A 25,034-nucleotide genomic window follows, 5' to 3' on the forward strand; every position below is an offset into this window, starting at 1 on the left:
TGCTTGTTATGGGTTGCTGCCCCCTGCTATCACCTTGCTATAGGAAAAGCGACACCCACTAAGATATGTCTGATGGGAAGAAGCTTTTGTTCCTGGGGACCAAGTGATGAGTACTGCAGGCTGACAGGCAAAATAAATCCGTTGACTGTTTTGATTCGAGGTGGTTGCCTAGAACAATCACAAACAGAGGCCAGGGAGGGAATTGTTGCTGCGTTTTTATGTGCCTGTCCCCTAAGTAACAATTTGCCTGCTGCGGCACGTTTACTAACCCCCGAGAAAGATGGCGACATTTTAAATCATTTTCCTGAGCAGAGCAGAAACATGAGATTGCGCACTCATTATGGTTGTATATGGGGGTAATTAAAGGGAGCCACATTAAAAGAACACCATGCAGAGCCTGGCTTGGAACGGCTGCCATAATGTACATGGGGAGTGAAATAAGTACAAGGGACTTGTTCTTTCTGAAACACTGAGTTATCCCTGGTGGCTCTAGTACATTAACTGAAGCCTTGAGAAAGAAAAGCACATCCACGATCCACTGCCCCATAAAGGCAGCTTGAGGCTGAGCTGACCCTCCTTATCTAGGATCGTAGATTTAGGGTTGGAAGAGACCTTAAAGTCCATCTGGTCCAAACCCCTCATTTTACAGATGAGGAATTGAGCCTGACAAGGGTTAAATGATTTATTCAAATTTATATAGATAAGAAGTAGCAGAAGCAAGATTTGAATCTGGGTTCTCTGTTTCCTTCACTTCAGGAAGAAATGGGTTCATATGATGGCTTTCCTTCCATATGATGGCTCTCTGAATATAGGGATCCTGTCTTATTCATCTCTGACTCCCTCATTGTGATATAGCATATGGAATGATCTTGCACCTAGCAGGGACTCAGGAAGGATTTACTCAATAGCTAATACTGCTATAACACTTTAAGGTTTGCAAAGCATTTTGCAAACATCATCTCATGTAATCCTCACGACAACTCTGTAAAGTAGATGCCATTATTATACCCATTTTACAGATGAGGAAACTGAGGTTGAGAGGATAAGTGACTTGCCCAGGGTTGGTATGTCTGTAGGAGATTTTAAATCCAGGTTTTCCTGACTCCAAGTCTGGCATTCTATACACCGAGCCTCATAGAATGTATGAGAGAGTACCCTAGCCTGTGGTTGTGAGCTTGGAGGAGTGGAGCTGGGGGTGGGGGCAATGGGATTGGGCCTCAGTTTCCTCATTAAAATCAGGGAGTTGGACGAGATGTCCTCTGAGGTCCATTCTACCTCCAGTTCTGTGACCCTGTAATCACAGTGGTTGTTGCTGCTGTTGAGTCCTTCATGACCCCATGGACCAATTGTCCATGTTTTCTTGGCAAAGATACTGGAATGGTTTTCTTTTTCCTTTTCCAATGATCACAGTGGTACCCATGGTCAAACAAGAGGAATGAGAAGAGTTCTGCTGTCCTCTGCTGGTCAACTTGAAGTATTGTGCTCAGTTTGGGAAGCTATGTTATAAGAGGGGCTTTGACAAACTGGAGGTGTGCAGAAGAGCACAATGAGCATGGCAAGTGGCCAGAGGCCATGCCACATCAGGACCAACCAAAAGAACCAAGGCTGCTTAGCTTGGAGATGAATCGATTTAGAGGGTAGTTGAAGGGCTGCCCTTGGGAAGCTGGATCTGCTTTGTTCTGTTTTGCTCCAGAGGGCAAAATCAGGAGCATTTGGTGAGATAGATTTTGGTTCAGTAGTAGGCATCGATTTCTAGCAATGGGAATAGTGAAAAGTAATTGGGAAGTCGTGAACTCCCCATCTCCCAAAATGTTTAAGAAGAGGAAGGATGATCACTTGTTGGGGATATAGTAGAGGGGATTTTGTACCCTGTTTGGGTACAGGTTGGATTAGATGAATAATGATGACTTTGAATCTTGTGAAGTCTAGGTAAGTCAGTTCAGGTTGGGATGAAATGGGTTAAGCACACAGCATCTGACACTAGGAGGTCAAATGGTCAGGGGGAGCAGTACTAAGAGATGTGTACTAGGGTTAATGTTATCTTGGGCAGGGCCATTGGTGCTCTGCTCTTATATATTCCCCTTTACCTGAAAGGCCCTCAGGCTGGACAGCTCACTAAAGTGAGCTCTAACTCACACCTCAGAAGTACCCTCTGTCCCTGGAGCCCCTTCCTCTGACTGGATGGTAGAGGGCTCTTCCAGAACCTCCATTTAAGATGCCCAGGGCATCCATATCTTCATTTCCATCAGACCTCACTCCTCTGGACTCCATCGCGCTTGTGGCTGGACACCTTCTCCACGCTCTGGTCACCCCTCTCCATCTTTCTTTTATGTGTTGCCTTCCCCATTAGAATGTTTAGCGCCTTGAGGGCAGGGACTAAGGACTTTTGCTTCTTTTTGTATTCCCAGGGTTTAGCACAGTGACTGGCACACAGTAAGCACTGAATAAATGTTTATCGGTTGATTGATTACCCTGTCTGCCTTACAGGGTTATGTAGCAAGCTTTTTGTAAGCCCTTTCCTGTTGCAGTAATGAAGTGTTGTACCAATCATTCTGGCACTTTGCCATTCATCAACTCACATTTTCATCTATTTGTCTTATGTGCATTAGTCTTGTCTGATCAATTAGACTCTGACTTCTCTAAACGTAATGACCACATCTTCTTCTGTATTCTCACCTGCCTCCTTCTCTTTCCCTTCCCTCTACCACTCCAGCATAGCTGAATCCAGGGCTGAGAACACAGGCATTACTCAATAAACACATTTTTCTTGAAATATGTTTCATTTCACCTCTTTTTTTAAAGTAAAGGATAACTATTCTAGGATTTCTCACCCTATCCTACCCTTAAATCCTCCTGTTTCACTCCCTACTGCTTCTCTTCCCAGTCGTTCTAGAGGGACTGGACAGGACAAGTTTGGAGAAGGGCAGAGAAAACATGGAAAGTAGGGAAAATGCAGTGGTTTCAATTCCTCTTCAAGGGACTGGGAAATGGAATCCAGGTGGAGACCTTCCCTCTAGCATACTCTGAGTCTCTTCACAGAATATAACTATAGACCCACAGGCAGACAAACATCTACAGATATCTAGGGAAACACAGACACACTGCATGCTCTTCCTCTCTCTTGCCTCTCTCTCTCTCTGCAGCTGGAGTGTTAAAGAATAAACCTAGAAGGGGCTATTCTTGGATGTTCACTCCTATACTCTTGCACACTGAGACTATAATAAAGGAGCATTGACCTCACCAAAATGTGTTCTCTTCTCTGGACCAAGAGCAGAGAGAGCTCTGTTCCAACTCTCTTTTCTTCCCATTCCCCTTCTCCCCTTGCTTTGACCAATCCTCATGCTTCGTGCCCTTACCTGTACACCTGGTACCTTCTCCAGTTGGATAGCAGCTTCCTTCTCCCCCAGGAGCAGTAAACTCTGAATGGAGGCTGGGACCAAGGCCTGTAGGAGACAGAGCTTTAGATTCACTCTTTTCACTTTGCCCACTCTGCCCTACACACACTTGCTCAAGGTGGGACACAAGAGAAAGAAGACACCTTAGAGATTGAAGCCACTGTGTGGAGGACTCATCTTGACTGTCCCCTATTTGCTAAGGATCAAAAAGTATCCATTATGTCATTAAGTTGAGCTGGGAAAGGACTCTTATAATTTGCCCTATTGATATTTCATGGGAATCCAATCCAGATAAGTATTTCCCAAGCCTTTGCACATCTGGACCATTGATGGGGGAATTCTCTGCCTCTTCCTTAAGATCATCCCCAGTTCACCTTCATCCATACCCACATTTTACACTCAGTAAGGTAAAAGTCATTATATAATTTTTTGTTGAGTTATTTTTCAGTTGTGTCTGACTCTTCGTGGCCTCATTTGTGGTTTTCTTGGCAAACATACTGGAGAGGTTTGCCATTTCCTTCTCAGGTTCATTTTACAGATGAGGAAACTGAGGCAAACAGGGTGATGTGACCTGCCCAGTCACACAGCTATCAGTGTCTGAGGCTGGATTTGAACTCATGAAAAGAAGTCTTCCTGACTCCAGTCCTGGCCATCACATAGTTCTGTATTTTTATTTATACTAGTTCTGACTATAGAGTTTTCCCCTTTTCAGACCTCATTTGGAATACTGTGCTCACATCTGGGCATCATTTTAGGAAGGACACTGATAAATTGGATGAAGTCCAGGATGGTGAGATGTCCTTGAGCCCACCCATATTAGGATCTTTTGAAGAAGCTGGGGGCACTTAGCTTGGACAAGATAAAAATTTCTGGGGATATGATAACTGTGTTCAAGTACTTGAAGGGCTGGTGGGTGGAGCAAACTAAGAGCAATAATGGACATTTCAGGCCTGAGGTCAGGAAAACTTCATGACAATTTGAGCTGCCCAAAGCAGCCTGGGCTCCCCTTCTTTGGAGGTCTCTAAGCAGAGTCCAGGAGACCAATGGTCAAGTATGTTATTGTGGACTTCCTTTTGGCTATGGGGGCCACTATGACTCTCTGATTCTATGGCTCTGTGATAGGCCCAGGGACAGGTTGTGCCTGCTGCCAGAGAACCAGAGGGGCTGGGGTAGGGAAGAGACTCAGCAGCAGCAGATGGGCCATCAGTCTTGGCCCATGGCGACCAAGATAGAGATAAAATGCAAAGTAGTTCTCAGAGCTGCAGGGCCTCCTTCCATCTCTGCAGTGATGATGACCAAGTGGCAGAAAAGGAGGAGACAGCGCAAGAAGGCATGATGAAACAATAGTAAAGCTAGCATTAATATAGTGCTGAAGATTTGCAAAGCACTTTGCAAATATGATCTCGTTTTATCCTCATAATAACCCTGAGAGGTATCACCCAGGGGTGGGGAATCTGCGTCTTTGAGGCCACATATAGCCCTCTAGGTCCTCAAGTAAGGCCCTTTGACTGGATTCAAGGCCACATGTGGCCTCAAGGGCACAGATTCCCCACCCCTATTCAGTTATTCCCATTTTACAGGTGAGGAAACTGAGGCTGAGAAGAAGTTAAGTGACTGCCCAGGGTTACATAGCTAGGAAGTATCTGAGGCAGCATTTGAACTCAGGTCTTCTTGACTCCAGACCCAGTTTTCCATTCACTGTGCCACCTAGCTGCTAGAGATCATATCTATAAAATATTGAAGTATTTAATTTTATTAATGACAAAAATTGGAACCAATGTAACATAAGCAATTTCTTTTCACTTTGGCACCTGAACACAAAACTATGTAGCAGGGAATGTGAAGATATATTCTAATGCTGGCTTTGTGTCTGACCTTGGGTAGGCTCCTTCTCCCTAAGACCCAGTTTCTTCTTTTATTAAAATGAGGGGGTTGGAGTGGGTGGTTCAAGATCCCCTCAGCTCTTTGATTCTATGTTTATGTCTAGAAGGTGCTCCATACAGATTTGCTAATTAATGGGATAAGAGCAGGAAAGGTTGATAGAGAAAGGGCAAGATGGTGGCTGGGGTATAGGAGTGCTGGTTAAGTGTTCCCCTACTGTATATCTCATAGAGGATCTCAGAGGTAGAAGGGACCTTAGCAAGCACCTTTTCCAACAGCTGACTGACTCATCAATCCCTTCTATAACATTCCTGATAAATTACCTTCCACTGGGTTGGAAATACCCAACAATGGGAAACTTTCAGGAGAGCCTATTCCACTTTTGATCTCCTCTCATTAAGAAGCTTATTCTTACACTGAGCTAGAATCTGCCTCCTTGTAACTTGGTCCCTGTGATCCTAGTCCTATCTTCTGGAATCAAACAGAACAAGTCTATTCTCTCTTTCTCATAACAACTCTCCAAGTACTTGAAGACAATGATCATGTTCCCTTTAAAATTTCTCTTACTGAGGTCTAAACATTCCCACTTCCCTTAAGTGTTCCTCAATATGACATGAATTTGAGGTACAGGACATTGGGTCTATCAATTCCCCCATTCCGTACACCATTCCTTTCTTAATGCATTGTAAGATCTAATTAACTTTTGGGTTGTGCTGTCACACTGCTAACTCACATTAATGTTGTAGTCCACTAAAATCCCCAGATCTTTTTCATGATAACTATTATCTAGCTCTGCCTTCTCCTTCCTGTACTTTCAGTTGATTTTTTTGAACTCAAGTGTAGGATTTTACATTATCTGAATTAAATTTCATATTGTTAAGTAGAGCTTAATATTTGGGTCACTTACCTGGGTTGTTCTCAGGGCATTGACCAGGCTGGGATTAGGGGGTTGCTTCCTAGCATCAATCACAACAGTCAGTCCTGTGGTCTTGGCTTCTTGTCTGTGGGTCAGACATCAAATTGTGAATCACACTTGGAAAACATGGGGAGGGGCAGGAAGAGGGAAACAGATGGAGAGGGTGAGGGACACTTTTTTCCACCAACAGGAAGAAATATCTCTTCATAAGCGCCTCCTTCTAGCTACCTCTGCTGGTGGGTGAGGGCAGCCAAAGTTCTGGATCCTGGCCCATAGTACAATGGGATGGTCCTAGAGGACAATGGTTCATTGGTCTGCTGTTATAGGGGAATAAGGATCCAATGTAACATTTTGGACCTCAGAATAAAACTATAAGAAATCCTTCTTTCTCTTTTCTTTTCTTTTTCCTTTCCTTTCCTCTCCTCTCGTCTCCTCTATTCTAGCTCTGGCATTCTATGTTTTATGGTCTAAGGTCTCTTTCAGTTTTGACTTTATAACTCACTCACTTTTCCAGTCTTCCTGACCCAATCAATACACTGCTTGGGGCCTGAATAACCCTCACTCATTCCTGAAATGTGCCGTTTGGGCACCTGCCAGCTGAGTGGCAGAGATTAATGGTAGGGGGGTGGGCCCTGGATGCTTCTGTCCAGTGACTTGACTTCCTCCATCTGATCTCAGAAGGTTTTGGAAGGGCATCCCCAACTTCCCCTAGGTCTTCCATGAGGTCTTTAGGCTGGTGGGGGAGACAGCTAATAGCTGTTGCTTTTGGAGGCTGGGCATTGCTCAGTATTGCTTTTGGAGAAAGACCTATGAAGTAATTGGTTCCTCCCTCTCTTGGGAGGAAACCTGTTCTGCAACTTGGCCTGAATTGGTGTTTGGACATGTGACTCAGATTCTCTAAAAATCACTTCTAATGAGGCCCAAAAAGAAAAACAGAACATCTTATACTTTGGTAAATAGAACCAGATGCCAGGGCCTATGGGATACCTTGGGAATTCTTCTTTGAAGAGAAAAATCTCATTACCACATGTTTACACAGAAACATGGATATACAGAAGCGCATATGCTGACCCAGAAACATGTGTGTGTACATATATGCACACAAAACTAAACCTTCAGAGGCACATACATTAGAGCACACTCTCTTGTGCCCACTGACATACAGATAGATAACAAGTATGTACAGACTTGCATGTACAATTTAATCCAATTCCATTCAATGCTCATTTATTAAGCCACTGAAGAGCCAGAAGCAGACACAACAGGAATTCTGCTTTCAAGGAGTTTATGCCCAGAGACACATGCAGTGAACGAGATAGCTGCACATGCCTACACACAGACACACACTGACAGGGACCTGCAGAGATACGCAGACAAACACAAAAGCAAACTCAACCATGCACACATATACACACATACACTGACATACGACATAAGGTACATGTAGCCTAGACAAATTATTTCTATTTGCAACAAGCATTTGGGGCCCAACTGATGACCTATGGAAGCTTAAACAATCCAGGGGGGAGGATGGAGACAAATATCCATTCATGAGAAAGGAACTGCACAGAGATTACCAAACTTATTTGGTCTACTTCCCTTTTAAAAAAATTACTCAGTGCCCCTTGGAAATCTACTTTCTTTAACCCCTTAATGGTTTTTTAAAAAAATTGTGTCATTTCAAAAATATATAAATATGTTTTTAAAATGACACATTTTAAATTTAATAATTTATTGTAAATTTGTGAGTTTTTTCCTGCAATGAAATTTTGATGATGCAATATTGCATCATGTAACCATATAGTATTGTAATCATGTCATTACACACACATATTCCTGTTGATGTATGCTGGACTTTCCAAAAATGTGTGATACACTTGCCTGCCAACACTTGCTTGTTAAGACCTGTTGGTGGACTTGACCACTGATCAGTTATAACTTGCATATTGTGTGTTTATTTGGAAAATAATGTAATCACTATAACTTTAACTCTGTTACACAACAGATGAAGCATGTACAAATGATTTTTCAATTTTTTCTTTTCTTCTTTCCTTATGCTTCCACTGCCCCCTTATTTTTACTCAATTTCCCCCCAAATGCACCTGAGGCTACTACTAACCCCCCGGATCAATTCAGTGTCCCCTAGGAGGTGGTGTCGCCCACTTTGGGAAAACTATGGTTTAGCACGCTGCTGCTGAGTCCTCCTTGATCCCGTTTCTGGTAGGTAAAGCCTGCTCTCCTGTGTCCATGGCACTAGCTGTAGAACCTAGGAAAGGGTTTGGCTGTGTCTTTAATAGATCATAGATCACCAGAGCTTGAAGATCAGATAGAGGAAACTGAGGCACAAAGAAGAAAGTGACTAGTCTAAAGTCATCCAGTGATTTAGCATCAAAGTCAAGACTGAAGCATCAGTCTCCTAACTTCTAGCTGAAGGATCTTACACCACATGCCCTTCATCCCTGAGCTCATTTCTTGGAGTGAAGGTTCACTTGGAGGAGTTCTTATAACTCTGCTAATGTCTATATAAGATGATGTGAGAGGCACTGAAAAGATCCCTGTCCAGAAATCCCTCTCCCACCAACCTGCCCTGCTTAAAATTCACCATGAGAATCACTTTGATGGGTTAAGGAATGAAAAGGTTCAGTTAACATACAAATATGTCACCTAGATAGGAGAAAACATTAATACAACTGGCACCCATTACCTGATGTACATAGCACACAGGCTGACCAGTACAGGTCAGTGATGTTTGACTAGGTAGGAATGGGGACCTGGGGACACACTGATGTTCATCCTGGCCAGGGGGAAGGAGACCTGTGCCAGGTCAAATACACAGAATGCCTAAGGGGAACATTTACCCCATGGGATGGGTGGCTGGGGATATGAATGTTCCGCTTTGCAGATAGGAGTTGGGAAAGGAGCAGCATGGGGCTTTAATCCAGGTTACCCCTACCTTTGCCCCTGGCCCAACACAGGACAGCCTCAGGCTGGGGTAAAAATCCCCTTTCTTTGCCAAGCTGGATGAAGTGATTTCAAAGTCCAGCAGATGGCAGCAGCCTCTTTCTGGACAAGGTCCAGACTCATGGATTATACCATCCCCCTCCTCTTCCCACCAGCTCCCTGCTCCAAATAGCTGATTGCAGAAGCAAAGCTTATTAGCCTGGAGTGTTTCCATGTCCTCTTGGAACCTGCCAGCTCCTGCCTAAGTCTCCCAGCAAAAATGCCTAGCCAGAGGCAATGGACCTTGTGACTAGGCCTGGGACAACTGGTTCAGTACAATTCATTGTGTGACCTTGGATAAGATATTTCCCCTCTCTGGGTCTCATTTTCCCCTAATGTCAATTGAGGAGATTAGACTAAGTGACTTCTAAGGTCTCTTTCATCTTTGACATGGTATAGTCTAAGTTCTAAAGTCCCTTTGCTCCATTCCCCATTGGGCCCCCCAAAGCAACTTCTGTCATGGAAGCCACTGATTGGCCTATGGCATCAAGGTCAAAAACCCCTCCCTGGCTTTTGAGGACCTCTTCATTCAGGCCCTATCTTCTCTACAGTCATGATCATATTTGTAGGGACATGATGGGCACTGGCATGCATTATTTCATTTGTTTGTTACGATATTGCCTGCAGTGTTGGTTGGGTAGCATCCAGGAGTAGGGGGCCATGCTATGCTTGCTTTGATCCTGGTGCCCTGGTCAGTACTGAGTTCCAGCCTGGCTGCCACCTCTGGGTCCAGATATTGGGAGTAAGATGGAGAGCACCAAAAGGTCTTACTTAAAGTATCCATTAAAGGAATCTCAGCTGAGGCTTGGGGGGAGGGAAGTGGAGAAGGCAGGTGGTCTCAGTGTAGACCTAGGAAGGCTTGGGATGCCAAAATCCCATAAAGGGAAACATGAATCACCCAAAACAGTAAAGCGAGGCAGTTTCTTTGAAAGGACATACTTAAAATACAAAGGGCAGTCGGGGAAGATGATGGAGATAAGTCTGGTCCACTGGGACCCTGGTGGAATTGGGTGGACCCCACTAGGGCCCTGCAGGCAATGGGGCATCCTTATCAACCAGTAACATACTGGTGGGTTTTCATAGGAGGACTCAGTATTGCGGGAAGGAAGCAAGGAGTCTGGACCTGGGGACTAGTACTGTGAGTCAGGGAAGGAAGACTCCTAGGGAGTATCTGGTTGGTAAGAAAAGGGACTTTTGACCATAATTGCTGGCCTTACTTTGGTGGGGTTTTGAGCTTTCAATGGTGTTGAGCTTCCTTGGGGCTTCTTCATTTATTAGGATAGGGAAACTACCAGGGGGTCATTAGGGAGGGTGCAAGAAAACTGTTTTCAAATATTTGAAGGCCTATCATGTGGAAGAGGGCATAGATTTGTCTTTTTGGTTCCAGACAGGCAGTGGATAGAAGTTAAAAACAGGCAAATTTGCTCTTGACACAAAGAAATCTGTATCATAGCCGCAAAGTAGAGAGGGCTGTTACAGGAGGCCCCTCATTTTCCCAACTAAAAGCTTATTAACATCCTAGGTAGGTGGTAAAGTAGATTTTGCCCAGTTTAGGGGTTGACCTCTGAGGCCTCTTTCAACTCTGAGATTTCATGGTTCTAAGATCTCAATATGATTATTCCCATTTTACACATGGGAAAACTGAGTCCCAGATGAAATAAGAAGTTAAGGGACAATTTGAACCCAGGGCTTCTGATTCAGATCAGGGTCATTTCAAATATATGTGGGGGGAAGTGGGAAGAAGCCAAGAGGCCCATCTGGCTTCTAGTTCTCACCCTGTTATTGAACTGTTGGGTGATAATCTGGCTTTGACCAGTGTTGTTGCCTGACTTATAGATATCACTCATTGCCTTACCTGGGGATGGAGCACAAGTAGATGAGGAGCTTGGTGAGCTCTCTAGCTGAGCACCATGGTGCATCCCACGCTGAGCCTCTTGTAGTCACCTGGAGCAGACGCCTCCCTGTCTTGTCTTGGCTACCTGGACCAGAAGAGGTCAAAATAGAGGTAGTTTTGAGTTTGTCTGGTTGGAGAGCTTTTCTAAGGAGACCAAAGTCTTAGGATCATAGGATTCTAGATTTAGTACTGGAAGAGATACTAGAGAGCATTTAATCCACCCCCCTTCTCTATTTCACAAATGAGGAAACTGAGGCCCAGAGAAGTTGAATGATTTGCCCAAGGTCACTCAGGCAATAAGTGGCAGATATGGAATGAAACCTTAGGGATGTGTTGATCTCAGACTGGAAATACACTTAGCTTCATATTGTTCCAGGACACCAAATGATTTTGAAACTTGGGATAGGGGGTTAATTACTAAAAAGGGGAGTTCATTTCACTCCTGGCCCATAGTTATAGACTGATAGAGTATGAATGAATCAGTGTAAGTCTATCACTACTGAAGAAAACAGTCTCAAAGGATATGACCAAGCAGTTCCTGATCTAGCAAACAGATATGATCTCTCCATCTACTGTCTGAAATACCACAGTAATTTGTATCTCTCATATAAGCCTCATCATCCTTCACCTTGTATTGTGAAGATCTGTGTCCCTATGTCAGTCCTTTACTGGACCATGGCATCCTTGGATTCCGTTCTAGATCATGGGAGAATCTTGTATCCCATGTATCAACACTGAGCAGATTGCAAATGTTTGGGAAATACTTGTTGAATGGCTGAACAGAGAATTGTTTCAGCTGACCACTAAGATCCCATCAATGCAATAAGAGCATCTCAAGGATGATTTTTCAGTTTGGTCTTTGTGTGTTTCCACACTTAATGACTCCTTAATAAATGCTGGTAAAACTGAACTGAATCAATTGCCAACTCATATTGATTTCATTTCTTGTCTCCTTATAGGTCTTCCTACTTTTGCCCTCTTCCTATTCTATTACATGCTTCACAAGGTAACAGAATCACCTCCCCTAAACACTGAGCTCCAACGGCTCCCTATTATCTACTGAGTGAATTCCAAACACTTTTATTTTGAGAGTTTAAGGTCATCCTCAGTCTGACACTGCCTTCAGCCTCATCTATATTCCAGCCACAATAGACTCTTTTCTATCTCCCCAGCACAGCCTGTGCTTTCCCTGCCAGTTTCCTTGCCTAGAAAGGGAGACAGTGTGGTATAGAGCACTGGCCCAAGATTCAAAGCACCTGGATTTGGGTTCCACCCCTGATATTATTTGTGTGACCTTAGACAAGTCATTCAACCTGCCTGGGCCTCAGTTTCCTTATTTGTAAAGTAAGGAGTTGGACTAGATGGCCTCAAATCTCTTCCAGGTCTTATGATCTTAAAATTATTAAAATCCTACATCCTTGCTCTTAGCTTGTTGAATTCCTACTTGGCTGTTTTAACAAAATCTGCTACCTTTTCCACCAAACTTTCCTGGATCTCTATTCCTCCCTCTCAACATCACGCAGACCACTGCTTCTGCTTCTACTCTTGGCCTCAGAGCATCATCTGGGGAGGTGGCTTTGCAAAGGGTTTGCTTCCCTGGAGTGATGGCTAGGGTCAGTGGGATAGAAGTATCGCTATTCCCAAGGTTCTTAGTTTCCAAGTCTTAGGCTATGTCTATCAAGGTCTGAGGGGAGGTAGTAATCAGGGAAAAGGGACAAGCCATCTCTACTACTTATCAACTAATTGCCACTTATAGGGCAGGCAAGCCAGCCTAGCTAGAGCAGTAGTACACCCTGAGAGAGAGGAAGGAGGCAGCATTTGCCAGGCAAGCAGAACCACCACCACCTTGACCACCACTTCCCCTTAGACCTCGAAGGAGGCAGCCCAGGACCTAGAACCCAAGAACCTTGGGAATAGCGATGCTTCCAGTCCAATCATCCCAGTCATCATCCTGGAAAGCAAGCCCTGTGGAGAGAGATGGAGCATAGTAGTTGCTCCTGCAGGGGCTACAGCTACAGCTATGAGGAGCTAGAGAAGAAGGTTTTTGTCATCAGTGTTTGGCACTCTGAAATGGCTCCACTTCGGAAACCGATATGATTTTATCATTGGAAATCACTTTAAAGAAGAGATATTACCCTATGATTTGTCATCTAACTGCCAGCTGAAACCTTCTCATGTGTTAGCTCCTCCACTGGAATAGGAGCACCTTGAGGGTAGGGACAGTCTTATGTTCCCATTTTTATTCCCAGTGCTTTGAACAAAGCAAGAACTTCATAATTTTTTACAAAATCATTCATTCATTTACCCCAATGATCTTCCTTCTTGGACTTTACATTGTACTTGGTTATTATTGCTGACTTACTGTTCAGTCTTGTTTGACTCTCCATGACCCCATTTGGGGTTTTCTTTGCAAAGATACTGGAGTGGTTTGTCATTTCCTTCTCCAGTTCATTTTACAGATAAGGAAACTGAGGCAAAAGGGTAAGAGCTTTGGCCAAGGTCACACAGCTAGTAAGTCTGAGGCCATATTTGAACTCAGGAAGAAGAGTCTTCCTGACTCCAAGTCCAGCACTGTGCCACCTAGCTGTCCTACATTGTACTCTGACCTTGCTAATATATTTACCATGTTAATTGATACATATCTATATATACTAGTATTTATATTATATATTATAGTCATTTATGTTCATGGTATCAGCATAAATGTGAGCTTTGTGAAGGCAGGATCTGTTTCTTATCTAAATGTTTTCTCTCTCCCAGCACTGAACACAGTGTTCTTTATACAGGAGCTTAATAAATTTAATAAGTGCTCTGCATTTAATAAACTTTGCTGAATTGAACTGAAGGAAGGCCTCCTTGAGGACCAAGTTGGGGTACCGTATTCTTTGAAGATGGCTACCAGCAACCAAGCTAAAAAAGCCTGACATCTTCTCCTCTGGGGACTTTGTATTCAAGGCAGGCAGAGAATAAAAACCAGCTCTGTCTGCAGCCGTGTGATGGCCTGGGAAGGATCAGGGGAGGTGTGGTGTGGGGGGACATTGGGGAGGGAGAAGGAGCAATTTACGGGCCCTGCTTTCTATATTTATACTTGCAGATTTTCAGTCATGAGATTCATGTCATGTAATTTCCTGTTCTCGGGAAGACTGCAGCGTCTGTTCCCATTATCCTCCCTGTCATGAGGTGTTCAGCTTGGAAGCCATCAACACCCCATCTGTTCAGCCAGCAAAACTGCTGTCAGGCCCTGACCTTTGTAGGCTGCCCTTGGCCTTCTTGGCCCAGCTCCCCTCCACACTGTTGGCCCTCTTAAATAGGGACTATGGCAGGGTTACCTGACCCTCACTCTGGAACTCTCTCCACTCTCCTCCCCTAAAAAATAATAACCAAACTTTTGAATCACAGAATGTCAGAGCTAGAAAGAACCTTAGAACAATAATACTTGTCAGTATCTCTAAAGTGCTTTGAGGTTTGCAAAGTGCCTTACAAATATTACCTCATCTGATCTTCACAGAAGTCCTGGGATGTAGGTCCTATTATTATCCCCAGAGAAGGAAACTAAAACTAAGGTTTGGAGAGGTCAAGATCTAGCGTCACATAGCTAATCAGTGTCTGGGGAAGGATTTGAACTTAGGTCTTTCTGAGTTCAACAATCAACATACTATATACATCATGACCCCTAGCTGGCTACAAAACAGAATGTCAGAGCTGAAAAGAACCTGAGAACACAGACCATCAGGGTGGCAGTGACTACATTTCTAAAGTCCTTTAAGATTTATGAAGAGTTTTCCTCAGTATAGCCCTGGGAGGCAGCTAGTAAAAGGATTATTATTTCCATTTTGTAGATTAGGAAAATGGGGCTCATATGGGGTAAAGGACTCATGCAGTACACAGTGCTTGGCCTGGAGTGATTTAGTAAATGCTCGTTGATTGATTGTACAGGGTCACACACAGAGTAAGCAGCAGAATTAGGACCATGCCCCATGCCTCCTGACCTCAACTCCAGGGCTCTTGTCTCTGCAACATCTCACCTTAGAGTAAAGAAGGGGCTAGGCAGAAGGGACTGGAGGCATCATTTAGGCCAATGCTTTACTCCTACAGATTAGGGGAGACTTGCCATGAGCACCCAGCTGGTGCTCCTCCTCTCCAAGGTCAATACTCATTCCACTATACTATGAAGCCTCTCTTTCCTTCTCTCTTTTTTCCCTTCCTTCCTTCCTTCCTTCCTTCCTTCCTTCCTTCCTTCCTTCCTTCCTTCCTTCCTTCCCTTCCTTCCTTCTTCCCTCCCTCCCTCCCTTCCTTCCCTCACATCATATCTGTAACATGCTTTAGCAACTAACTCTTTGGGTTATTCATTTGTAAGTCAGCCTGGCATAGTGTAAAGAGTGTTAGACTTGTACTTAGAATCAGATCTTGCCTCAGACACTTATTAGCGAAGTGATTCTGGGCTGGTCATATGGCTTTCCTGTGCCTCAGTTTCTTCATCTGTGAACTGGGAATAATAATAGCCCTCTACCTCACAGTATTATTGTTCTTCTTCAGTTATGTCTGACTCTTTGTGAGCCCATTTGGGTTTTCTTGGCAGAGATATTGGAGAGATTTGCTATTTCCTTCTCTGGCTCATTTTTCCAGATGAGGAAACTGAGGCAAACGCTTAAGTGACTTGCTCAGGGTCACAGTATTGAGAAGCCAGATTGGAACTCAGGTCTCCTGACTTCAGGCCCAGTGCTCTGCCTTATCCGTCTAGCTGTCCTTCACAGTATTATAGTGAGGATCGGATGGGACAACATGTCTAAAGCACTTTGAAAACCTTAAAAGCATCACTCAAATGCCAGCTCTTATTACTGTTGGTCATTTCACTTTGGTTTTGGGGAATGGCACAGTAGAAAAAGGTGCTGGATTTGGAATCAGATGACTTAGGTTCAAATCCTGCCTCTAACATTCCTTATATGACCTTGGGTAAATCACTTAAACTCCCAAGGTCTCAGATTCCTCATCTGGAAGATGGAGAGGTTGGACTAGAATGATCTCAAAGTTCTCTTCCAATCTAAATCTAGGATCTTTTGATTTTGTAATTCTTCTAAGAACTTGATATTCTGTGACATATCCATTTAGCATTGCTGGAGGTTTCTGATCAGTCAACAAACCAACAAGCAGTTATTAAGAACCTACTATATGCCAGAGATACAAAGTCCTTCCTTTCACGGAGGTCACCTTCTCATTACAAACATTCAAAAGGCAAAGTTCTACAAAGCAGGCAGACTATGATGACTGAAAACAGTTTTGGGGACAGGATTGTGAACTTCCTAGCACCAAACCCAGTGCTCAGTCTGGTAACTAATGCCCCCTTGGTAAATTAAAGAAGAAGACCATGTCCTTCAGTGAAGGAGTGCAGAAATAGAGCAGGCAATTCAGTCTGTGGAAAAAGGGAGAAGGTCTAGAGCAGCAGTTCTGAAACTTTTCAGTCTCAAGACTTTTTCACATTCTTAAAAACTATTGAGACCTCCAAAGAACTTTTGTTTATGTAAGCTATATCTATTAGTATTTACAATATTAGCAATTAAAACTGATATTTAAAAATATTTATTATTTCATTTGAAAATAATAGATTTATTGATGACATGCTTATAGAAACAACATATTTTAAATGAAGAAAATAACCGTATTTTCCAAAATAAAAATAATAGTGAGAAAAGTGGCATTGTTTTACATATTTTTGCAAATCTAATGTTTGACTTAATAGGAGACAGCTGGATTCTCACATCTGTTTCTGCATCTATCCTGTTGTGATAGGTTAATTTGCATGAAGTATGTGAGGAAAATCCAATCTCACATATATAGTTGGAAAAAGGAAGAGTATTTTAATAGGCAAAAATATCTTAGTTCTATTATAAAAATAGTTTTGTCCCTCCAGACAATCTGAAAGAGTTTTGAGTACTCCTTGGAATTTAAGGACCATATTTTGAAAACTACTGGTCCAAAGAGTAGTCAGAGACCTCACTCAGGCCTAAGACTCTATAAATCTTAGCGATAACGGATCTTAATCTAATAACTCAATTCTAACAATATAAACCTCTACTACTATCTGCCAGGCCTTGTGGTAGATGCTAAGAGCATCCAGATGAAACAGGAAAGGTCCCGCAGTCCCTATAAATATAACAGAGAGGAAATGTGGGTAGGGGAATGAAAAAAATCTATATAAAGTGGTCTGGGATACTTGAGGAGGCAACTCTCACCTAAGAAACATCAGAGAAGTCTCCAAGGAGAAATCACTTAAGATTCCTCATCTGTAAAATAAAATCACTTAGCTTGACTCAGTCTCCTCATCTGTGAAAAGACTCTGCAGTCCCTAGATTCCTGATCCTATGAGACATAGGACCTGGGGTGGACCTTGAAGAAGGGAAAGAATTATAACAGAGGTAGAAAGGGAGTATGTTTTAGGCATGGAGAGGCTTCTTGGAGGCATGGAGAGGTCAATGAATGGTTCCCACTCCCATCCTCCACTTCCCTCGCCTACCCCAGTGACTGGAGCAGTACCTGGCAAGCAAGCTATCCCTGAGAGGAAGATCTCAGCCTTCAGATCCCAGGCATGGAGCGGCTGTTCAGAGAGGGTCTCTAAAAGTGCACAATCTCTTTCTGAGAGGTCCATATTCAAACCGGCTTTAGCACCGAAATCCTGGGTGGAAGAGTCTTCCTGGACAGATGTTTTGGTCTGACTGGAGCCAGCTATGTGAAAGAAAAGAAAAAAAAAACCATGAAGTTTTCTAAGGAGTGTGTCAGAGTAGGTGGCTTCTTCAAAGAGGAAATTTCGCTTTTTCCTAACAAATGGGTGGGCATGAATTTTAAGGGAACATCAGGAAACTACTTTAGCAAGTAGGTATTGGTCTCTGGGTTTTTTTTTTTATTTTTATGTGCCTAGATGCTGAAGAAAATAACTGCATGGGTGCCCTGTGCCTCTAGAGGGCAGCATGGTTTGATAAATGCAGCTTTTTGAGAGGCTAATTAATTTTATACCATCCTTTACCTCTAGTCAGAGCTTTGGACTTCTCAAAGTACTGAATTCTTCACCACTGAATTCAGTCCTTATCATGTCCAGTGTGCTGTAGTGTATTAGATTTGGAACCCAGGGCTCTAGGTTCCAATCCACTTGCTTTCACTTTGTATTGAGGCAGTGTGGTCCAGTAGATAGAATGATGAACTTGGAGTCAGAAAGATCTGGGCTCTAAGCTTGTCTCTGACACGTACTAGGTGGGGGCTATAAGCAAGTCACGTTAACTTCTCCGAACCTCGGATTTCTCATCTGTAAAACAGATCTCACAGTAGGATCATAGGTTTGCAGCTGGAAGTAACTTCAGAGGTCAGATAGTCCAACCCTTTCATCTTACAGAAGTCAGAAACAAAGGACGAGCTGAGTTCAAATCCAGCCTTAAGTATTTTCTAACTATGTGATCTTGGGCAAGTCTCTTAGCCACTGTTCATTTCAGTTTCCTCAACGGAAAACGGGGTTATGATAGCATTGATCTCCCCATGTTGTTGTGAGGATCAGATGAGGTCATATTTGTAAGGTGCTTAGGATAGTGCTTGTCACACAGGAGACACTTGATAAATATTTATTCTCTCCCTTTCCCCATACAGATGAAGGAACTAAGGCTAGGTGAGGCAATGGGACTTGGCCAAGGTCACACAGGTAGTAAGTGGCAAAGCCGAGATTTGAACACAAGTGCTTGGACTCTACATATACAGTGCTCTTTCCACTATAGCCAAAGTTATTGCGAGGTTCAAATGAAATAATGCTATGTAAGTATCAGCTATTACCTGTGTACCCCTGGCCAAGTAATATTTCTAACTCTGACCTTCATTTTTCTCATCTGTAAAGAGAGGGGTTGTGAGCGGAGGACCCTTAAGGTTCCTTTCAGTACTAAATAATCTGTACACTAGGAACGATAGTGTCTTTCTTTCAAGAAAGGCTATTATAAAATCCCCTCCCTGCCTCCCATGGTCCCATGGAGTTACTTACATGTAGTATGACCTTTCCCCGAGGATTTTGCTCTGCTCATTTTGGGGGAGTAAATAGAAGACATGATTTTCCAGGGTCCGTTATGCAGGTGTGTGACTTTCTCTGGGGCAGAAGAATCCTGTGAAGGGGATTGTTTCTGTCCTTTCAGGAATGAGAATTTCTGGTTGGTTGTGGGGGACCCTGACCTAGAGAGAATTCTACCAGAACCAGCTGGGGACCTGAGAAGTTTTAGGTACCCTTGTAGGCCTGTCTCTTCCGTTCTGCTTTCCTGGTGTACCATTTTGTGAGCACAGGCTACATGAAGTTCAGGAGAGGAACCCTGGCTGGGGCTACTTCTGAGCTGAGAGTTATTCAAATGCTTTCCAGCTGCAGGTTCCAAAGTTTGTTCATTTTTTGAACTATCTGATTCTTCTTTAATGGCAGTCATTGGACCAGAACTGAAGCTCACTGGGTTCTGAAGAGCAGCCAAGTAGGACTCACGGTAACGACATCTTGAATTCTGGAACTGAGAAGATCCATTGAGCTTTCTCCTCAAGCATGGTGTACAGGGCCCATCCTCAGAACTCTCTGGTTTCCCACAAGTCCATTTCTCAGACTCTGATGTGAAAGAAGAGGTCCCATTGACCACTGATGGAGATGACATCTTCTGGGTAGGAGATACCATCTGATTCTCCAATGGTTCTTTGGTGTCTGAAGAAAGGGACTCATTGGGATTCACTGTTGACATATGTGAAGAACACCCTCTCCTCTCTTTGGAAATCTTGAGGAGATCCACATAATCCCCCTCAAGGTTCTGGCTGATCATCTCGTCCATGCTAGGGGAAGTCAATATGCAAGATTTCTCCCAAGATCCTGTTTGCTCCACTTTGATGAGTCCTGGATACTTGTTCCTGTTGGGCCTCCAGGATCCTGTATCTTTATTATTGAGTACCGGCTGAGAGCTAGCAGTGCTAGGGGGCTTTGGGTTGCTACTGAACATTGTCTGGAGCATCCCTCTGGGGGTGCTCAAATCTAGTGCATCCAACTGGAGAGACACTTGAGAGAGGGAAGGATCAACCACTGTTTGGGGTTTGTTGACAAATTTGGGGGCAGTAATTTTTATCCAAGGCACAGGAGAAACCCCCTTTTCTGTAGCCACCAGGCAGCTATGTAGGGGCCATCTCTCAAGGTCTTGGTTGAGCCTCTCTAGCCATTCCTTGGTGAATAGAATTGGGTATGATGACTCAGGAACTGGCCTTTCTTCCACATTTCTCAGGTCCTTGGAAAGGCATTTAACCATGATGCAGACAGACTGTTCTTCATGAGGCTCTGCCTGTAGGTAGAAGTCTCCCTGACGTAATAAGAGGGGGTTTAGTGGTGCAAGGTGAACCACCACCTTTTCCCCAAGGCACAGGGGCCAACCCGTGTGGAGGAACAGGCAGTGTGAATATGGAGCCTGAAGAAAAAATACAACAAGAGTCAGTGAAGCAGGAAATAAGAAACCCTAATCTGGGGTTCATTCCTTCTACTGTTTTCTAGAAGAAGGCTTCCAAATACCTATTGGCAAATCCCAGTCTACTTGCCCAGGGAACAGAAGGGGCAGGTTAGAGAAGTGGTTCTTATACCTTTTCCATGTTATTCTTCCTGCCTGGCATCTGCTTTAAGCCCATCCATCAAGGCTCAGCCTTTCAAGGCTACTTCAGCCCTCATTGATTTCTCACATTTTTTTACAGTGTTTGTAGAAGCTGTGTGCTATAGAGCACTGAACTAGGAATCAGGAGATCTGGGTTTGAGTTTCTACTCTAACACTGATCAGCTATGTGACTAAAGGCAAATCACTTAATCTCTCTAGGTCTCGGTTTCCTTCTCTATAAAATGATGAAAGTAAACATGTCAGAGGCCCTTTCGAGTTATAAATCCTATTGAGGTTGAGCAGCAATTTTGCTGGCAGGAATACAGAATGAAGTCATGCTATACCTCCAGTCTGACTTAATGAAGTTCTCAGGGTGGTGATTTCACAGGATACAACTGGCATCATGGAAGGGGAAAAGTGTGTAAAGTAATTTAATTGCTTTAAGTCAAACCACAGTGGCAACTAAGAAAGACTCTAAGGAATTCACCAGGTAGATTTAAGATGTCCAACACCTTCTTTATGAAGCCACTTGGTATGGCTGGCTGAGGTCTGTATCATAAGAGAGCTAAAGACAGCCCTTGGGGCTCCAAACTAAAGAAGCTGCATTACAGATGAAGATTGGTTAGTGAAAGCAGAGGCAACAGCAGTATAGATGCCCAACAGAGAGTAAGGTGACCCTATCAGCAGAGAACACTGGCAACTCTGTATCTTTGTAAGTTGTGTGTTCATCCTTTGTTGCTGGAGAAGATCATGCTATCAGAGAAATGATGGCATGACTTACACTTGACTTTGTTTTGAGTGAGGGAGGACTGTGCAGGTCACCAGCCTCACTTCTCCTCCAGAGCCATCTGAATCCAGTGACCAGATATTCATCAGGATGACTGGAGATGACCCAGGATGAGGCAATTGGGGTTAAGTGGCTTGCCCAAGGTCACACAGCTAGTGAGTGTCAAGTGTCTGAGGTGAGATTCGAACTCAAGTCCTCCTGACTCCTGCACTGGTGCTCTATCCACTGCACTACCTAGCTGTCCTCTTTGTAAGTTATTCCTTGGTCAAATATAGTGCCTAAATGTGTGACCCTCTATGTGATTTCTCTGGTCATGTGCATGTGTCCTCTTACCCAATGACAGTGTGCAATCTAGGGTAGAGGGCACTCCTGTATGTATGGGGATGGGAAAGAGATGGGGATCTTCCTTATCACATATTTTATGTTTTTTAATCGAACTACTAGGTCCCCTGGTTGGTGTGGTAAAGGAAATACACTGGTTGTGTATATTGGTTTTGCTCTACTCTACTTGTTTCAAGGAAATGCTTCTAATTCTTTTGGGGGAAATGGTAGGTAGTAAGAGTAACATCAAAAGAAAAAAGAAAAGAGCTTCCACAAAATATGCAAAAATACACACAAGACAGCAAGAGGAAGATCAGCAGGGGCTATATACAAGCAGGGTAGTTTGTTATTATTTTGTTAAATCAAAAATACACCTACAAATACCTGCATACAAGTTACCAGTTTTACACACAATCCTCTTTTCTGTTCTTTCTACCCTGAAACATTCATGTGTGTTGAGAATGGTTATTCATGTTTGTCAGGTTCATAATAAAAAAGAAAATGAACAATGTTTTTAAAAAAACAAACATATTGGTGAGGGCTCATAAACTATGGATTTGAATGGATGCTTGACCCACAAAATGCCTCAAACCTGCTATACCTTTCTTAAGGCCCACATATAAGGGGAATCTGGGATACTATGTTATCCTATGAATGCATGGCTAAAGAGTTAGGACTTTATTCTGTAGAACAGAATTTCCTAAACTTATCTGACAGTGGAAATATTTTGGCACTTGAAATGTTTTAATGGAACCCATAAATTTTGGTCTAGTGATGGGGATGCAGTCCAGGGAATCCCCTATGATGAAAATGATTTAGGGAAATTTAGGGTCAAAATAAAATTTTTTAAACTGGATTTTTTATCTCCCAATAGCAATATGTGATAAATATTTTATTTTATATATAATTTCATGTTTAATATTTTAGATCAAAATATTAATAGCATCAATATTTTCTCACAGAATCCCTATTCCTATTGATATAGGACATCATTATATCCCATCTTCTCTTCTATTAGTGATGCAGGATATGACCACATCACTTGCTCACTTCTAGAGATATAAGGCACAGCCATCTCAACTTCTTTATAGTAGAATATAAACTTCTTGAGGGTAAGGATCATTTAAATTTTGTCTATGTATCTCTTGTGTCTATCACAGTGCTTGGCCCATAGTAGACACAATAAATTCTTGCTGATTGATTCATTGCTTCCACTGTTATAGGACTGAATTAATTTACTGTCCCACTTTCCACAATGGACATTCCAAAAATTCTCATCTCTCCTCAAGCTTCCCAAGGTAGCCCTTTCCCCTCTCCAATAAGGGCCTTACCTCCTACTTAACCTAAAAACCTGAGATCATTTGAAAGGAACTTCCCTCATCCTACATCTTACATCTTCCTCTAATCCTCCACTCCAGTTTCTGATAAAGAGGTGATGCTTCTCCATCTCAAGGCAAACCCCTCTACATGTGTCTTTGATCCCATCCCCTCTTGGCTTCTTAAGAAAATTGCTCTCATTATCTTTCCCACTTTCTCTTTCTCTTTGATCTCTTCCTCTCTCCTGGTTCTTTCCCTGATTCCTAAAAACATGTTCATGTCTTCCACATCCTTAAAAACTCTCATTTGATTCTACCTTTTCTCATTCCTAGCTAAACTTTTTGAGAAAGCTGTTTACACTAAATACCTCTATTTCCTTTCCTCACAATCTCTTCATTTTTTTCTTCTGCAATCTGACTTCTGACCTTAATTAAAAATGTCCTCTTCAACAGTTCAGCTAAATGATGCAGTGGATAGAGCACTTGACTTGGAGTTAGAAGACTCATCTTTCTGAATTCAAATCCAGCCTCAGACACTTACTGGCTGTGTGATCCTGGGCAAGTCACTGAACCCTGTTTAACTTGGTTTCCTCATCTGTAAAATGAGCTGGAGAAGGAAATAGCAAGCCACTCTGGTATCTTTGCCAAGAAAACCCCCAAATGAGGTCATGAAAAGTTGGATAAGACTGAGCAGCATTCTCAGAGTTGTGTTTCTCCACCCCTACAGAATGCTCTCCTTGTTATATGGTTCTCTTGCTCTCCTTCCTGACAGCAGAGCAGCTTTGAAATATGAAGGCCACTCAAAAATAATGACTCAGAAATCTGCTTTATGTAATCTGCCTACAGGCAACCTCAGAAGGGGAGAGAGCCTTATAGGGTTATTTTGGCAAGAGCTGTTGTCTTTGTCTTAATACTCCAAAGATCACTTATTCTGTCTTCATGATGGTGATGACAACATTCCTCCCTGGCTTACCTTCCCTGAAAGAGTGACTGTAATTTGGTCTTCTTACATGAATCTAGAGGGTGTTGGGGGTAGGATGGGGGTAGCACCTGGCTCCCACCAGCAAGGGCAGAGCCATCCTTCTTCTGTTTATTACTGTGCCATATGGTAATTAGAGTCTTTATCATTGCCTGTTGTTGATTGGTCACTTGTCAATCAATCATGTTGGCTAACCTATAAAACTCAAAACCTGCCCTGAACATCTCAGGGTACCCACAGGAGGATACGGACAAGCATTGCAAAAGATGGGAAGGCATAGATGAGTTGTAATCTGCATTATTGAGATCATTTGAGAGTCTGAGAATTCCTCCCAACTCAAGATAGCTCTTGGCAGAATTCCCAACAAAGAGTATTCTTACTCATAGTAATGTACTTAAGAAATTCTTGTTGATTGACTAGCTGATCACACTCCCAGCATGTATATGTTTATATTCATTATCATTCCACTTCTCCTTCTGCCTTGTAACCCCAAACCTTGTTCTTCATCTGCACTGTGACCTTGAATGTCTCAGCTCCTCAGTTCTTTCCCAAGCTACCCCTCCTGTACTAGTTAAATAAATGGTCCTGTTCCCTTAAGTATCTTATGTTGTGGAACTTGCCCTGCCAAACTTCAGCTTTGGATTACTCTCGATTTCTGCTGTCTTCGCTGCTACACACACATACCACTGAATGAAGCAAGGGGCAGGAGGTAGGGGAAATGTAATTGTGATGGCTGTATCCACAACAAATAGATGTTACACAACTTCAGCTGGGCCCTCATTGCTGCAAGGCATGTTTTTGCACTTGCCTAATTAACTCACTATCCCACTCACCACAGTGGCTCTTTCAATCCTTTCCATCTCTCCTCCAATCTGCCATGGCTCTCCCCATCCCTACACACTCAGCTGAGAACCTCAATTCA

General features: G+C 43.1%; 1 protein-coding gene across 1 annotated transcript in view; it reads right to left on the reverse strand.

The window, feature by feature from the left end:
* Positions 1-25,034, reverse strand: part of KIAA1755 (KIAA1755 ortholog) — a 71,587-nt gene that overhangs the window by 28,528 nt on the left and 18,025 nt on the right. The window contains exons 3-7 of the mRNA XM_072631564.1: positions 19,098-20,532; positions 17,618-17,806; positions 11,048-11,171; positions 6,184-6,277; positions 3,357-3,443 (exon numbers count right to left, since the gene is read on the reverse strand). Coding sequence (XP_072487665.1) covers positions 3,357-3,443; positions 6,184-6,277; positions 11,048-11,171; positions 17,618-17,806; positions 19,098-20,532 — 1,929 coding nt within the window. The remainder of the gene's footprint in view (positions 1-3,356; positions 3,444-6,183; positions 6,278-11,047; positions 11,172-17,617; positions 17,807-19,097; positions 20,533-25,034) is intronic.

The sequence above is a fragment of the Notamacropus eugenii genome, chromosome 1 (assembly GCF_028372415.1).
Source record: "Notamacropus eugenii isolate mMacEug1 chromosome 1, mMacEug1.pri_v2, whole genome shotgun sequence".
NCBI classification, from domain to species: domain Eukaryota; kingdom Metazoa; phylum Chordata; class Mammalia; order Diprotodontia; family Macropodidae; genus Notamacropus; species Notamacropus eugenii.